This window comes from Copidosoma floridanum, unplaced genomic scaffold (assembly GCF_036245765.1).
Source record: "Copidosoma floridanum isolate Cflo_tuat_1 unplaced genomic scaffold, Cflo_Japanese_pri ptg000013l, whole genome shotgun sequence".
NCBI classification, from domain to species: Eukaryota; Metazoa; Arthropoda; class Insecta; order Hymenoptera; family Encyrtidae; genus Copidosoma; species Copidosoma floridanum.
The window spans coordinates 1,579,676-1,596,206 of record NW_028321890.1 but is presented as its reverse complement, the minus strand read 5'-3'; the positions used below and the strand labels follow the sequence as shown (position 1 = coordinate 1,596,206).

At 32.1% G+C, this 16,531-nt stretch overlaps 1 protein-coding gene across 1 annotated transcript in view; it reads right to left on the bottom strand.

Moving 5' to 3' along the window:
- Nucleotides 1–611: 611 nt before the first annotated feature.
- The window catches only part of l(2)09851 (WD repeat-containing protein 1 l(2)09851), a 65,582-nt gene continuing 49,662 nt past the window's right edge, over nucleotides 612–16,531 (bottom strand). Inside the window, exons 2-3 of the mRNA XM_089590950.1 lie at nucleotides 8,876–9,283; nucleotides 612–1,162 (exon numbers count right to left, since the gene is read on the bottom strand). Of these exons, the coding sequence (XP_089447076.1) occupies nucleotides 673–1,162; nucleotides 8,876–9,283 (898 nt within the window). The 3' untranslated portion in view covers nucleotides 612–672. The remainder of the gene's footprint in view (nucleotides 1,163–8,875; nucleotides 9,284–16,531) is intronic.

The window sequence follows — 16,531 nt, the reverse complement described above, 5'->3', positions numbered from 1 at the left end:
GTGAAGCGTGCAAGAGGCGAAGCCCACTAATGTATATCTGGATTGAGTTCGTTTAATTGCAACAATGAAACAGCTTGACTGAAATGGATAATTTTTAAACATATTTTAAACAAAAATTTAATATTGTACACACAGAATTTGGTAGTCACTTTTTTTTTATCGACAATACAGTTTTGATAGTAATATAACAGTTAACTTTTTTTTCAAACTAACACTCTTTATTTTCTTATGGGCATCAGAAAAGGCACAAAGTTTTAGTTTTTAATTTAATCCTATATCGAAGAAGTATTTGAACATAAACTTTGAGAATTTTTTGATATCAATGAAGCAATGAAAGGTTTTCATTGAAAAATGAAAAATGACCGTCACATGATTATCAAAGAGAATGTTAATTTTTAATAAATGCAAGTATTACGTTCTACGGACTACTTTTGTGTAAAATTTTTTTTTTAATAATGAGTTCTAATCAAGTTACTTAATTATTTTCAATGAAATTACTCTGTGTATTAAAATTATTAAAATACACATATTTGATCTCATGTATGCTTTTAAATGGTTTTAGATTTATAAACAAGTTTATAAGAATAATATTTATCAATAATACAAATCAGTTTCAATTATAAAAACAGTTTAGAAAAAATTATTTAGCGTACACTTTCATAACAAAAAATATCAAACACTTATTGTACGAAATATATTGAAACCAGAATGAGCTGTAGAAATAACAACACCTGGACATTGCGGATGCCAATGTAATTCTTTTACGTCACTCTGGCCTTGATGAATAAAAAGTAGTTGTGGGGGAAGCTGGGCAACAGTTTTGTCTAAATCATTTCCAGTTTGATCCACTTCTACGGATAAGTCCCACTGTGATATTACATCATCAGCTCCCCCTGAAGCAAGAATTGTAGCTTCGTAAGGATGCCATTCTACTGTCGTTATTGGGGCTGTGTGCTGCTTAAATACAGCCACAGGAGAGGCTCTGTTGGTGTTGAACTGACGTAAATCCCACACTCGTAATATGCCATCATCACCACCGGAAACTATAAACTGTGTTTCATTCTTGTTCCAGGATATAACATTTACATCTGATGAATGAGCTTCTGCGGCGGTTAGCATGGAAGTGCTCTGAGAACTTGTTCTTGTGTCCCAAATTTTAATACTGTAATCATTTAAATAAATACACACTATTAATACTTTAATCAGACTTTTTCACTTAAAATAACTATAATAAAGATAAAAAAATTTACTACACAAGTTTTGAAATGCAAGTAAAAATTGTAAGAAATGATTATGCCTACTGATTTTTTAGTTATTGGTTTCAAAGTTTTTATCCTACAGACTTGGCAAGCCAATGTCATACATTAATCATGACTATTCACTTATCAAATCTTGGATTGTTTGATTGACATTGGTCAACCTTATCGGTACAGTAATTGTTGCCTTGTACACAAAATCATCTCTGGCAGTGCGAAATGCGAATCAGAGGTACCTTTTTATATTTCAAAGGAATTTAATTATACAGTTAGGAACCGTAAAACAATTGTTGAAACTAGTTCAACATGAAATTATGTACACCATTTAGTGTGGCCTTGTCTAAAGAGATTATGAAAATCGATTCTATATTATAGGTACTCAAAACATATTTGAATTTAAGAGACGTTTATTTGAATTCGTTCAGCTGCAAGTAGGTATCTCCTTTTGGCGCTGCCAGTTATAGTAGATAAGGCTCGGCTTTGTATAAAATTGTTTGTAAAAGGCAAACTGCTCGTTGGTTCTTCCAATAACTAAATGAACATCAGAATCACTCAAGTAAATTTTAATATTTTTCACAAAAGTTTCAAGCATATTATGTAAGTCAACTACGATCAAAATTGCATAAGGTATATAGTTTAGGAACACATATTCAGTTTTTATGAGTTTTAGTGTATTTATTCCTCTATTTAAAGTTTTTATACAGTATATACAATCATTCAATCTAATTTCCGAGCAATTCAGCACTATCTGTAGTAAAAAAAATTGTCATATTTTTTAAGATCCCCCCCCCCAGACTGGATAAGATTCAGCTCAACCCCTTCTCCCCAAATGCCTCACGTAATTTCTGGAGCCGTACCATATAACTCTTTCCGCTTCGCAAAGCGAAGAAAAGTTGTATGGTACGGACCCTGGATGACCCTTAAGCACCATTGGCCAGAGTGTGCGTAGGGTAGCCATGGTTTAATGCTGCTTATATGCTGAACACTATTATTTCTACCGAGAGCGTAATAAATACACAAATGTGATGAAAAACGCTCTGAGGTAGAAAAAAAGTATTGTATTTATTGTACCCCCGAAACTGAAGATCTAGTAAAACCGGTTTTTGTTTGCACGGTTATTATTAATTTATCAGCGTTTGCAATTGCACAGCAACTACTGTTGCCGTAATTCATAACTCATAACTGCCCATGTATGAGGTGTTATAAGAAAATGTCAGAAATTTTTCTATTTAGTAAACTATTAAGTGAAATTTTCATTCTTTTTTTATTTCGCTGGAACCCATATTTTTTTAGGTATATTGACATCTTGAAATGATTATTTAAGAGGTAATTTTTTATATTAGCTGATCAGGGGACCATGCGCGGAAGGTTAAATGGGTTTAAGCAGGACAAAAAGTTGGAATCACACAAATTAAGGAGGTTCGGTCGTTTTTCCCGGGGGAATAAGCGGGTGTGCGGGCGCTCCCATTAGACACCGTGTTAAAGTGAGTTGTACTAACCGTGCATGAACAGAGATTAGTAAAGAGATTGCTGACTGCAATGCTACGGCGCGAGTTCACTTTTGGCCACTGTTTCGAGCGCCCCGTCGCGGCCAAGCGGTCGAACCAGGCACACATATTTTTTTTTTTATTTGAGAAGCGTGGAGGGGGTATACCGAGTGTGTGCCTACGGATTCGCGTGGAAATGGGCATGTAGGCACATACTTTGGAGACGCGTGGAAGGGGTATACTGAATATGTGCCTACGGAGAGAGGAGTGGTGTGTGGTGCATGGAAATGCCGACTACAGCTATATAACTATATATACCCGCGCATATCATAGCGAAAGAAAGCGACGAGTCTTTCTCGATGTATACTTACTAACTTCTTAAATAAGGTCTTAGAAATTAAGGGGAAATAGAGAAGAAAAAAAGATTTCACATCTAATATTTGTAAAATAAAAAAACCTATTTTAATTTACAATTCTCTGTAACATATGAAAGTTTAAGAGAGGCTAGCCATATTATTTTTCGAAAATTAAATCATACAAATAAATGTTTACGCAATTGGAAGCTCAGACTTTCAAGGCATTTATTTTTTAGTTCTTCTTATACTTTGGATTTTCGTTTAGTACTGCGTATCAAAGTATGTTGAAAAAATATTTAGCTTGAAATATTTTTTGAGGTTGATAGTATGGCTATAAGCACCTTAAATATAAATCATTATTTTTACTTATCATAATCGCTATGAACTGTAGGCCAAGCTCCGGAGGGTATCAATGAACATATGTGACTTTAGGTTATATGGGGTCCGAAGTTTGAATAGCTGAGATGGCTAGGGCTTATGCTTTCGACGGCATATTTTGGCGATTTGAGGTTCAATTCTGATGGCCATTGGATTTTTTTTTTTTTTTTTTTCAATATAATTCAGTATTCTATTTTAATTTCTTATTGCAACTTTCATTTTAATTTATGAATATTGTCAACACTTTTTTTTCGGGCACGTTAAAAAAATTTTTTTTTTTAATACTGTGTCACGTACATAGAATCCTACGCAACAACTGACTATTAAATAATTTATTACGTTAATAGTTATAGCTGGCAAGGCTAATTCATAATTTTAAAGGTAATAATTTGAATGATAGTAACATTGATAACTAACTAAATACTTGGTAGATCATATAAATCTTTATGTGCGTATTCGTATGCTTGCATGTGTGTGATCTCAGACTTTTTGACCGATGTCAATGATTCAGGACTCAGCAGGATTACTTTTTCATATTGTTATGATGGCTTGGGAAAAACAATCGTCATAGCTTTTTAAGGTTGTCATACCTCTTGACGATTTCTTGATTTTTTTAAGCAGATTGTTGTATTATTCAGGTGAAATAAATATTCTTATACATATTTTAGTTTTACTTAGGGAAAATTCAAATAATTACATTTTTTTTAATCTCTCCATACGTTATACAGCTTCATTTTGAACAATAAAACAATTTTTTTTCTTTCGATTCATGCATTCAAAATTAGTATTTCAATAAGATTGATAGAACAATTCCCTAATTTGTAATTTTAATTAAATTCTTAACAAGATCTTATTTCATACAGTACGAAAAAACCACATTTTCTATTTTCGCACACTCCATAAGAGTTTTTTTTATAGGATAATTTTACTTTAATGTGATAAATATTATGATTTCATTGACAGGTTTTACACATCTGAGCTTGTAATTTATATATGTACATTTTAATACTTACTGTAGCTAAAAAAAATAAATGTAGTTTGGTTTGTTCTTAAATATCTTATACGATTGTTTCATTAAAAAAAAACTTGAGATTGCAATAAATGACTAAAACTTTTAATTTGCTACTCAACATAATTTAATATTGTTGAATAAATTTCTACCTGCAGAGAAAATACTGAAACATTTAATGATAGCAAGGCTCATTCATAATTTTATGATACCAAGCAAATGATTTTTAAGGTTATGAATAAAATTTAAATGGTTTCAAACTTCCCAAAAATTATAAACATTCAGTTTACAAGAGAAAATAGCCAAAGGCCCAAAAAATTTACTTTTGTTTTAATAATTTCCTCAACAATTATTACCAGTAAATTTCTACAATAATATTTTTTCAATCAAAAAAAATGGGTGCTTAATATTTTTATGCCGTCAGCACATAGATATTAAAATTATATCAAATCCTACAATCTAAATTGCACCAGTGGCTTTGATAAATCCATGCAAACTTTACATATTATTAAAATTGATACAACAATTTCCTTATTTGTAATATCAATTTAATTTTCGAAATAATTTTATTTGATAAAGCCCGAATTGCTTAATTCTGCGGCGCAAGAAATAGTCTTTTCAGAGTAGAAGACATGAAAGAGCATTTTTAAATCAAGAGGGAAAAAAGGGTTTCTTTGAGTAATTTTTTTTTCCCTCAACTTCAAGTTGGCAATAGAAGTATGTATGTTTATATGCATAAATTAATTAAGCATTACTTAATAACACTGTGGTCAATCTCTATGTAACATAGGTCACTTACTGGCCACGTTGTTGAATAATTCGTACAACATTTATTAATAATAGAAAAGCGTATTACCACATTATACAGAGTATGTACGATCTACTATATCAATACAAATTATTGCTTCATTTATGTGATTATACGCCAGAAAGCACTACGCTTTTACTCTGTATTTCTCAATATCTTCCAATGACTGGTTAATCGAACATTTTAATTTTTTTATAAAAATTTCTATATGAAAAAAAAGAATCTAAGCTTATTGTTTCACGTAATTTCTTTTATTAGAGGGTATAATGTTACCAATAAACAAATTTTCAGTGCAAAATTTGGGAAGAATTCACACAATTATCTAACACTTTAAATCGCTACCGAGAAACATATTACTGCTTTCTCAGCAATAAAAAAAATCAAAAAAATATTCAAATAAGCGTTTAAAAGTACATGTAAGTTAAAACGTCAGACTAGTTAAATTTGTTGAGGAAAGTATAGTATTTATTTTATTAAAATAAAATTATTATTTGATGAAAAAAAAAATAAAAGATCTAAAAACCTTATGGAAAGAAAAAAAATAAAAATTAAGCACTTCGGGCTCTATCAAATAAAATTATTTCGAAAATTAAATTGATATTACAAATAAGGAAATTGTTGTATCAATTTTAATAATATGTAAAGTTTGCATGGATTTATCAAAGCCACTGGTGCAATTTAGATTGTAGGATTTGATATAATTTTAATATCTATGTGCTGACGGCATAAAAATATTAAGCACCCATTTTTTTTGATTGAAAAAATATTATTGTAGAAATTTACTGGTAATAATTGTTGAGGAAATTATTAAAACAAAAGTAAATTTTTTGGGCCTTTGGCTATTTTCTCTTGTAAACTGAATGTTTATAATTTTTGGGAAGTTTGAAACCATTTAAATTTTATTCATAACCTTAAAAATCATTTGCTTGGTATCATAAAATTATGAATGAGCCTTGCTATCATTAAATGTTTCAGTATTTTCTCTGCAGGTAGAAATTTATTCAACAATATTAAATTATGTTGAGTAGCAAATTAAAAGTTTTAGTCATTTATTGCAATCTCAAGTTTTTTTTTAATGAAACAATCGTATAAGATATTTAAGAACAAACCAAACTACATTTATTTTTTTTAGCTACAGTAAGTATTAAAATGTACATATATAAATTACAAGCTCAGATGTGTAAAACCTGTCAATGAAATCATAATATTTATCACATTAAAGTAAAATTATCCTATAAAAAAAACTCTTATGGAGTGTGCGAAAATAGAAAATGTGGTTTTTTCGTACTGTATGAAATAAGATCTTGTTAAGAATTTAATTAAAATTACAAATTAGGGAATTGTTCTATCAATCTTATTGAAATACTAATTTTGAATGCATGAATCGAAAGAAAAAAAATTGTTTTATTGTTCAAAATGAAGCTGTATAACGTATGGAGAGATTAAAAAAAATGTAATTATTTGAATTTTCCCTAAGTAAAACTAAAATATGTATAAGAATATTTATTTCACCTGAATAATACAACAATCTGCTTAAAAAAATCAAGAAATCGTCAAGAGGTATGACAACCTTAAAAAGCTATGACGATTGTTTTTCCCAAGCCATCATAACAATATGAAAAAGTAATCCTGCTGAGTCCTGAATCATTGACATCGGTCAAAAAGTCTGAGATCACACACATGCAAGCATACGAATACGCACATAAAGATTTATATGATCTACCAAGTATTTAGTTAGTTATCAATGTTACTATCATTCAAATTATTACCTTTAAAATTATGAATTAGCCTTGCCAGCTATAACTATTAACGTAATAAATTATTTAATAGTCAGTTGTTGCGTAGGATTCTATGTACGTGACACAGTATTAAAAAAAAAAATTTTTTTAACGTGCCCGAAAAAAAAGTGTTGACAATATTCATAAATTAAAATGAAAGTTGCAATAAGAAATTAAAATAGAATACTGAATTATATTAAAAAAAAAAAAAAAAAAATCCAATAGCCATCAGAATTGAACCCCAAATCGCCAAAATATGCCGTCGAAAGCATAAGCCCTAGCCATCTCAGCTATTTAAACTTCGGACCCCATATAACCTAAAGTCACATATGTTCATTGATACCCTCCGGAGCTTGGCCTACAGTTCATAGCGATTATGATAAGTAAAAGTAATAATTTATATTTAAGGTGCTTATAGCCATACTATCAACCTCAAAAAATATTTCAAGCTAAATATTTTTTCAACGTACTTTGATACGCAGTACTAAACGAAAATCCAAAGTATAAGAAGAACTAAAAAATAAATGCCTTGAAAGTCTGAGCTTCCAATTGCGTAAACATTTATTTGTATGATTTAATTTTCGAAAAATAATATGGCTAGCCTCTCTTAAACTTTCATATGTTACAGAGAATTGTAAATTAAAATAGGTTTTTTTATTTTACAAATATTAGATGTGAAATCTTTTTTTCTTCTCTATTTCCCCTTAATTTCTAAGACCTTATTTAAGAAGTTAGTAAGTATACAGCGAGAAAGACTCGTCGCTTTCTTTCGCTATGATATGCGCGGGTATATATAGTTATATAGCTGTAGTCGGCATTTCCATGCACCACACACCACTCCTCTCTCCGTAGGCACATATTCAGTATACCCCTTCCACGCGTCTCCAAAGTATGTGCCTACATGCCCATTTCCACGCGAATCCGTAGGCACACACTCGGTATACCCCCTCCACGCTTCTCAAATAAAAAAAAAAATATGTGTGCCTGGTTCGACCGCTTGGCCGCGACGGGGCGCTCGAAACAGTGGCCAAAAGTGAACTCGCGCCGTAGCATTGCAGTCAGCAATCTCTCTACTAATCTCTGGCATGAAAACGTCCGCCTACTGCGTCACGGTTAGTTCAACTGTGTTTAACTTGTCAGTGCTCAAAAGTTAAACCATAGACATATAAGAAATAGACTAATGTTTCTTATGTACGGCGCTAAAGCACAAGTAGAAAGAGACACAACATCGAACGTGTATATCCGTCTCTCTCACACGTTGCCAACGGTAAGGGTCAGTCAACTAAGGCCAGCTGATGCAACCCCCCTGCCGCTGGCAACGTGCAACAGAGACAGATATACACGTTTGATGTTGTGTCTCTTTCTACTTGTGCTTTAGCGCCGTACATAAGAAAGAGCAGTCCATTTCTTATATATCTAAAGAATAAAACTGGAGAAAGAAAATTTTTCACAACACTAACAGAAGTTGGTTGAATTATAAGTTATTTCTGTGTTGACGATGTCTTTTTTTTATTTTACCAAAATTTTTTGACCAAATATAAAATTTTTTCTAGTTCATATTTATTTCCATTTTATATAATTTATATTAAACCAAAATATAGAAATAAAAATAAAAATAAACATTTGTTTGTTTAAAACTTTCAAAAATTGCAGAAAGAATAAGAATTTGAGGACAGACATTTTTACATGCAAGCTTTCTATAACTTAATAAATACGTATTATAGGTGCACTAACAAATTTTCACTTTGTTCATGAAAAAAGCAAAATTTAACAACCGCTTGATTAGATATTAATTTTTTTTACCTTTTATCAACAGAACACGATGCCAACACATGTTTTTCATCAGGCTTCCACTGAAGATCTTCGACACTATACGGAGCATGAGAATTGTAGGCCCTCTGGTCAACATGCCATGAACAATTTCCTCCATTATCAGAGCATCTCCAGATATGAATATTTCCGTTGCAATCACCTGTAGCTAATGTACCAGGTTCTGTAGAAGACCAGTCCAGACTATAACCTTCAATTGTATGTCCTTTAAAAGTAAAAAGTGGCTTCACACAAGTATCATTTTTTTCAGATTTCTTTTCATATGAACTTAGAGCTCCCTTATTATCAACAGCTTTTAATTGCTCAGATAAATTCCACAGTGAAACTCGTCCTAGTTCACTCCAACTTGCAGCAAGTATAGTATTCCCAACTGGTGAACATCTACATAAAAATTTTTACTCAGTTAAATTTTATTTAATAATTTAAATATTTTACTATATATATACATATATGTGCGGGCGTGTATGTGTGTGTCAAAGCCGTATTTTCTCAATAACGTATGATTTTAAAATTCATGTAAAATATTTTAATCCTTGCATGTATACTTAGTAAACCTCATATATATAAACTTAGTTGTATTTACTTCCATTCATACGTGTATAGACAAGCTTTAATAAAATTTTGCTAGACAATAGCTTGCTTCTTTAACAAGGGGAGTATAGGAGTTGCCAGACACTGAAATTTTGCTATGCTGTAGAGCATAAAAAAATATTGGACACTTGTTTTTTAATCGGCCTAAATACATATTCGAGAGGTGAGAACGATCCCTAGAATTCATCTCCAAAAACTGTTTTTCCGAAATATCTCCACTTTAACTCTGTATTAATTTATAATACAAACCGAAGATTGTTTCCCGTGAAAAGGACAAAAAAATCACATTTATGAAAGCAGTAATGAGTGCATCTCTTATTTTCTAGAGAATAAAACCACTTTTTTGTGACAGTTATTTAATAAAAAAATTATATTATTAAAAAAAAATTTTTGTATACATTAAATTAAAAAGCAATATTTGAGTATTTAGGTATTTTTATGAATTGTACCCTTCAAGCCACCCTTATAAAAAAATTTTTAAAGTTTTAATTTTAATGATAAATGATATGCAGGGGCATTTGAGGTCAATAGTTACCAACTCATCATCAGAATTCATGCATTCGAAACGGTGGATCCAATACGGTGGACGAAAAAGTCGAAAAGATTATTAGTTTAAGAAATTTTAATATGATTTACTATTAAACCATACATTTCCAAATTCCTGAAAACTAGATAGGAATTTAGCCCGTTCTTTATTAAACCAACAAAAACAAAATTTGGGAGCACCAGATGGAAAAATTCATCGTTTGAACAGCTATTTTCAGTCACCTCGTCTTGCTATTATTTAAACAGATACTTTTTTTCTATCACAAATGTTTATAATTTTTCAAATAAAATTAAACAGCTAAGAAAAAATACCTGTTTTTGCAGACAGTTTTGTCCTTGTGATTTGTATACCCTATCCCAAGTTAAGATGTCATTAAAGACGTCTCTGAAGACGTAACCAAAAATATCTAGAGACGTTTATGTGATACAAAAGACCTCACCAAAGACGTTACCTGCAAAGACGTTCATAAAGACTACAAGACATCTATGAATACTTTGTAAAGGACACGTCCTTAAAGACGTCTTTGAGGTAACGTCTTTGGTGAGGTCTTTTATTACGTCTCTAGATATGTCTTTTGTTACGTCTTTAGAGACGTCTCTGATATAGTATATATACTATTTTCTTGCAGGCATATATTTTTTTAAAGTCCAAAATAATAATAATTTTTTTTCAATTTAAAGTATGTCACTTATGATTTATTATTTTACCAATGCAGAAAAAACTCGAAGTCTTTACGCAAATAATATTTATTTCTTTATCCTTAAAAAATATTAACATTGAATTATGCATAAAGAGTAAAGCAATTTCATACACTGCTTAAAGAAAAGAGTAATATTGATCATTGCCTTAAGAGCACAATATTTTTTTCTGCAACGAAGAAAAAGTTAATAATTTTTTCGGAGAATAAGTTAATAAGTTAATAAGCCTTGTGAGAAGTGTAGTATTGATATTTTCTTGAGCAGACGAGCGATATACAATTTTGTCAGAGAAAACAAGCGATATTAGCATTTGCCTCAAATGGAGAGCAGTATCAATTTTTGCTTCAGAAAAAATGCGATCTTTCCAAAAGCTTTATAAGAACTTCGACATCTAGTCTGAGCTTATTTCATGACAGATAGTAAAACATGTTTAGAATTTTCAGGAAAAAAAAAACAAAAAAAAAAAAAAAAACACCAGCGTTTTAACCGTCACAAAAACTTCAAGTATTTCTACAGCTTATGCGATTCCTTCATATCGATTACGTTTATCATGACTACTCTCTCTGTTTGACGTCAACTATTTTTAGTCTCCTCATCCCGTCATCAAGCTTTTTGCTTATTTACTCTGATTAGCAACCGTATTCAGCGGGAAACTCTTGTTTAATTAAAGTTTTCTTTACTATTAGATTCGTTGAACGCATACCTCAAAAAGGATTGGTGATACTTGGTTGAATGCCCAGAGTCAAGAGGGTAATGCAGGGTTGTCGGTGGCCGGGGTATCCAGCCTCGTGGATTTATATAGTCTTTAAGTAGTCAAATTGTTGCCAGAATTTGCTTTAAAGTATTGTTTGGAAATAATTGTAAAAAAAAATATTTGTTGACGAGATAATTAGATGGTCATAGAAAGAACTGACAAGTTTGATGGTTGTTTAGTGTACGTAAAGATTGATGATATCTGTGAAAACAGCTAGTAGTAGTACTTTGAGTCAGAGGATGATAATATTTCCTGCAGACATGACTGTCTAAACTTCTTAAGGTAGTTATCCTTAGCCTGCTACTGTTGCAAGAGGTGATTTGGCAGAACCAGGTTGGTTGGAAGAACAGTCCTGCCACCCATAAGCGTTTTAGAGCTAGTTACACAGTGGGCAGACGTCTCCGGGTATTATGCCGGGAACATTGGCGTTAAGAATGCCTTATTATTGTAGCATCATGTTGGCGATCCAAGGTAGAAATCGGCGTAGGTCGCTTGCCCATCGCAGTTCGTCAAAATCTCGTCGGTAGCTGGAATGCCCAGATGCATGACTAAAAGCTCTGTTCTTGACGTACTGCCCGTGAACAGATATAGTCGACAGTCTGTTTGGGATTGTAACTGGACTCACTAACTTCTATTGAAGGTGGCTTCAATTTTACTTCGACGCCACCTAGCGGATCCTACTCAACGAAAGCGCAAAGCTAGCATTTTTATTGTAAGACTTTAAGCATATTAACTGCTATTATTAATGAATTTCAAGAAAAAAACGATGTAAAAACAATCTAGGAAATGTCTGCAGTCAGTATGCAAAATTTAATTAAAATCGGTTGAGTAGTTTTTGCAGTTAGCGATTACGACAGTTTTTCGGATTTTGCTTCATATATTAGTGAGATATGTTTAACATTTATTGCTTCTAATTTAGCTTCAAAAATATACAGTAAATCATTTATAGATTGCATTTTACTATTTACTATATAATAGACGATATCTTGACCAGTACATAATGTTAAATGCGATAGTCTAAGTTCAAGTCAATGATATAAACTATAATATAAACTTTATCTTGCTTTAAGGTTTTTGACAATGAGATTTTTATGAACCACTCTTTTAGTCAGTTAGCTTTATGCAGCACACAAAATAGCTGTCCCTTCGTAAGGGCGCAGCCAAACAACCGCTACGGCAGATAGTCCACAGTTTAAGGTCACTATTTCAAAGAGCTGTTATCCAAAACAGACTCATCATCTTCCGAGACGTCCGCGACTATAAGTGCTAGTATAACTGCTAATAACAGTGCAAGTGTCACTAGTGCCACCCAGTTCCTTCCAATGTCCATCAATCCAGATAACCAGTGTTTTAACCACTATAACATCGGGCTAAATCATTGAAACCTTAGAATAGTCAGCAGAAATGCAACCCACTCTCTCGAGACGAAACACTGCTGGCCAAAATCGTAGCTAAACTTACCAAACTCTGGAATCGGAACCAATACATGGAAGGATAATGAGTGAGTACTCTGTCCAGTTAGAAAATTCCAACCAGCAAATAGCTAACCTTATCCCCTCCAACGAGGAGAAAGATAGCGGCATCACAGCAATTTCTGAAAAACTCCCCGTACTGCGAAAACGACAACACTATAAGGCCCAAGCCTTACAACTCTATCACCCACTAAGCGTGATCTCCTAAACCTACTAAATTCTTCTACTTCAGAGAAAAAGCAGTTTCTTTTTATGTTCAGCTCAAAGCCACGACCTTGCCCGTCACGAAGCCCATCGCAAAGAAAAGGCGCATAAAGGCCAAGATTGACTCAGCACATTCTAAGCCCGAGCTCTCCGATATTGAGTTTGAACAATTTCGGAAATTCCAATCCCTGCTAAATTTTTCTTATACAGAGAAGAATGCTTTCGACAGTTATCTTGAGGACCCTGCTCAATCTGACACGGAGGAGACAGCTAGTACCCACCAAATGAAGGTACCACTTCCTATCACGATCTTGAATCAAAAACTCGGGCCTAAAATCAACAAAACCCTCATCACAGGGAATATTCCTGTCCACCACGTGGTCACAACCTTACAGTCCATAATCTCGATGAGAAAAAGGTTGAATTCACTACCTAACAGCTTCACGAGTATCGCTCGCCAAACAATCTCAGAGAGCTTAATCCACAAAAATTTCACCACCATAGCTTTTTTAGATGTACAGCAGGCTTTGATAAAGTTTGGCTCAAGGACCCATACAAGCATATTTATATAGGTTTTCCATATTACCTAATTGGCACCATCAAATCTTACCTGTCGGATGGATTAATTCTCGTTAAGAAAGCGACTTCCTCTCCAACCCTCACCCAATAATCTCTAGAACCCCCCAAGGTTTAAACTCTCACCCACCCTTTTTAATATATTTTGCCTCGACCTGCCCCAGCGTAAAGACATCAACACGTACGTCTATGCTGACGACGTCGCGGTTAGCTGCACGTCATAATAACTCTCTCGGTGCATTTCACTTTTAAATAAGCATATCGTCCATAACTGGTATAATCTTCAGAAACTGGTTGTTAATGAGGCAAAGATTAAAACCATGCTCGTCTCCTGTTAAAATCCATGGAAGAAACTGTAAAAGATAAGAGTTATAAAGTTGTTTGTTCGTTGACAACTGATTGATTGTCTTTTCATGTTGGCTTGCTTATAAATCCAGTACCTGTTTTCTTCATTATAAATAACACTCATATTTAATTCGATTGTTTTACGTAAAGTAAATAATTTTATAGCCTGAGGGAACTGCAGGGAAAAATTCATCAATCGTATGAACTTTATGTTCATTAATATGTACATGCTACCGTGGTTATGTTGCATTTAACTCAAAGTGCATTTATTTGAAGTATCGCTACAAGTTGACTCGACTCATGAATCACATCTGATCTGAGTACATACTTACGTTTTTTAAAACTCAATACTAATTCCAATGAGTTATGCAGTCGAAAATCAATCGGTTGACTACGCTTGATTATGTTACAAAGCATATTATTGTTCAGCTTGAAATTAATCGAGACATTTTTTAATATTAGGTCTTGTTTTATGTCCTGAACTTCGTAACTATCTGTAACCAGAGTAATTACCTCACCACCTACGTTACATTTATTGTTGCTTTCGTGTACGTTAGGTACGTAATTGAACATAAGTAGTTTTATTAATCCAAAAACATAATTTATATGCAGTAAAAATTCAATTGGGGGAAAATACTGTGCTTCAAGAACATATATGTGCCAATCAAACTCAAAGTGAATGTTTCCAATGGTGGTCGACAAACAAATAATAAATTAAAATATATTTGTTGCTTACATACGTTTGCTATTAAGTTGATTAGATGCAAATCTGAGACATAGGTGATCACAAATAAGCGTATTAAGCTCTTGACATCTTTCGTCATTCTATTTAACATAATCAACTTCAAGGTATAAAATTAAATCTAAAAGGGGTCGAATATCACAAAAACTATGAAAATATGAAACATCATTTCCCCCGTTTTCTGTAGACAACTCAATGAGTACCGGATTGTATATCATCTAGATATTAGTTTTCATGTAAACTCCCCGAAAATGCGAGATTAAATTTTTTTTGCATATTTGATAATATTTTAATTTGTTAACGCTCAGTTTAGTAGTTTCATTTTAAGATTTTTTTTCTACATTTCGTTCCTGGTTTCAAGATGAGGCCCAATATTTTTTTTATGTATTTTTAAAAAAGACTGTTGCCAAGCAAAATAGCTTCCATTTTTCCATTATGCCTTACACTTTTTTTTAAGCTGTTTTTTAGCCTGTTGGGCTTCATAAATTGCTTTATATACACCACTTATCTTATTAACAATAGAACTTATAGTGCTTAGACCTGCAAACGCAAGGATAAGATGGGGAAAAAACCACCAATCTTTGCAGGCAGATGTATTATAAGAGGACTTATGGTATTTTTCGTACCACCAGCTTTTTTATAGCTTCTTGAGCCCCCTTAATAGGAGAATTCACACTTTTGCAAGCAAATTTACTTCGAACTATGGACTATTTAGCACTTTGAACTAATTTTATCAAAGCAATTATCTTTTACATTTTTTTCTCAGTAATTTTTTTTGTCATATTCCTAAATAAACCCATTACAAGTTTTAATTTTGCTTTTGTTATACCAGTTACAGTAAAAGCGGCAGATTTTTTGCCAATACATAAATCTTTTACTTTAAAGCACCTGCAAACACTTTCTGAAGTTCGATTAAGGTAGGGAAAATCAGAAATTCGTGACATCGTTCTCTTGCGCTTTCCGATTCATGTAAGAAATTTTGACAGCATCACTTAACCTTTTTAACCTTTTAGTTTTACAAGTCTACAAGCTGTGAACATACATATCATACATACACCGCTAGCAAAAACGAAAATAACGGTCTGAATTTAAGTTTAAGTTTAATCTATATATTCGTGTTATTTGCTTAATCGATCAATAAGTAATACATTAGGACCAGTGGTATAGTAATAGTTTTGTTTTATATTTTAAAATGATTAGTACAACAAAAATTTTATACAAAACATTTTAATGAATCGAACTTAATCTTTAAAGAAGCATTCGAGGAAATCCTGACAACAAATTAATGTATACATTACCATAAAATAATGCAAGTAAGCTAAGAGGTAATTTAATAAAAATAACATAAATGATTATTTCAATTAATGTTGACTTTTTCATTACAATAAAAAAAAAAACCTAAATTGACATGTAAGAACTTAAAAACTAATTTCATAGTATAATACTTATACTTATGCCTTTTTATTTGTGTCAAGGATATGACTTAATTTAGCCTTACATATCGCTTCTAATACTTTAGTAATTTTAATTGAACTTTAATTGATTTTTTTTACATGTTCGTTTTTTCCCTTACTATTTTTATCTTGGACCACCATAAAATCTTGTATATTATCGACTAATTTAGTCATGGATAATAATTAGAATAAGTCGAAGTTCCATTGTAAATATTGGAAAAATACCTTCAGTAATAAGTATTTCAA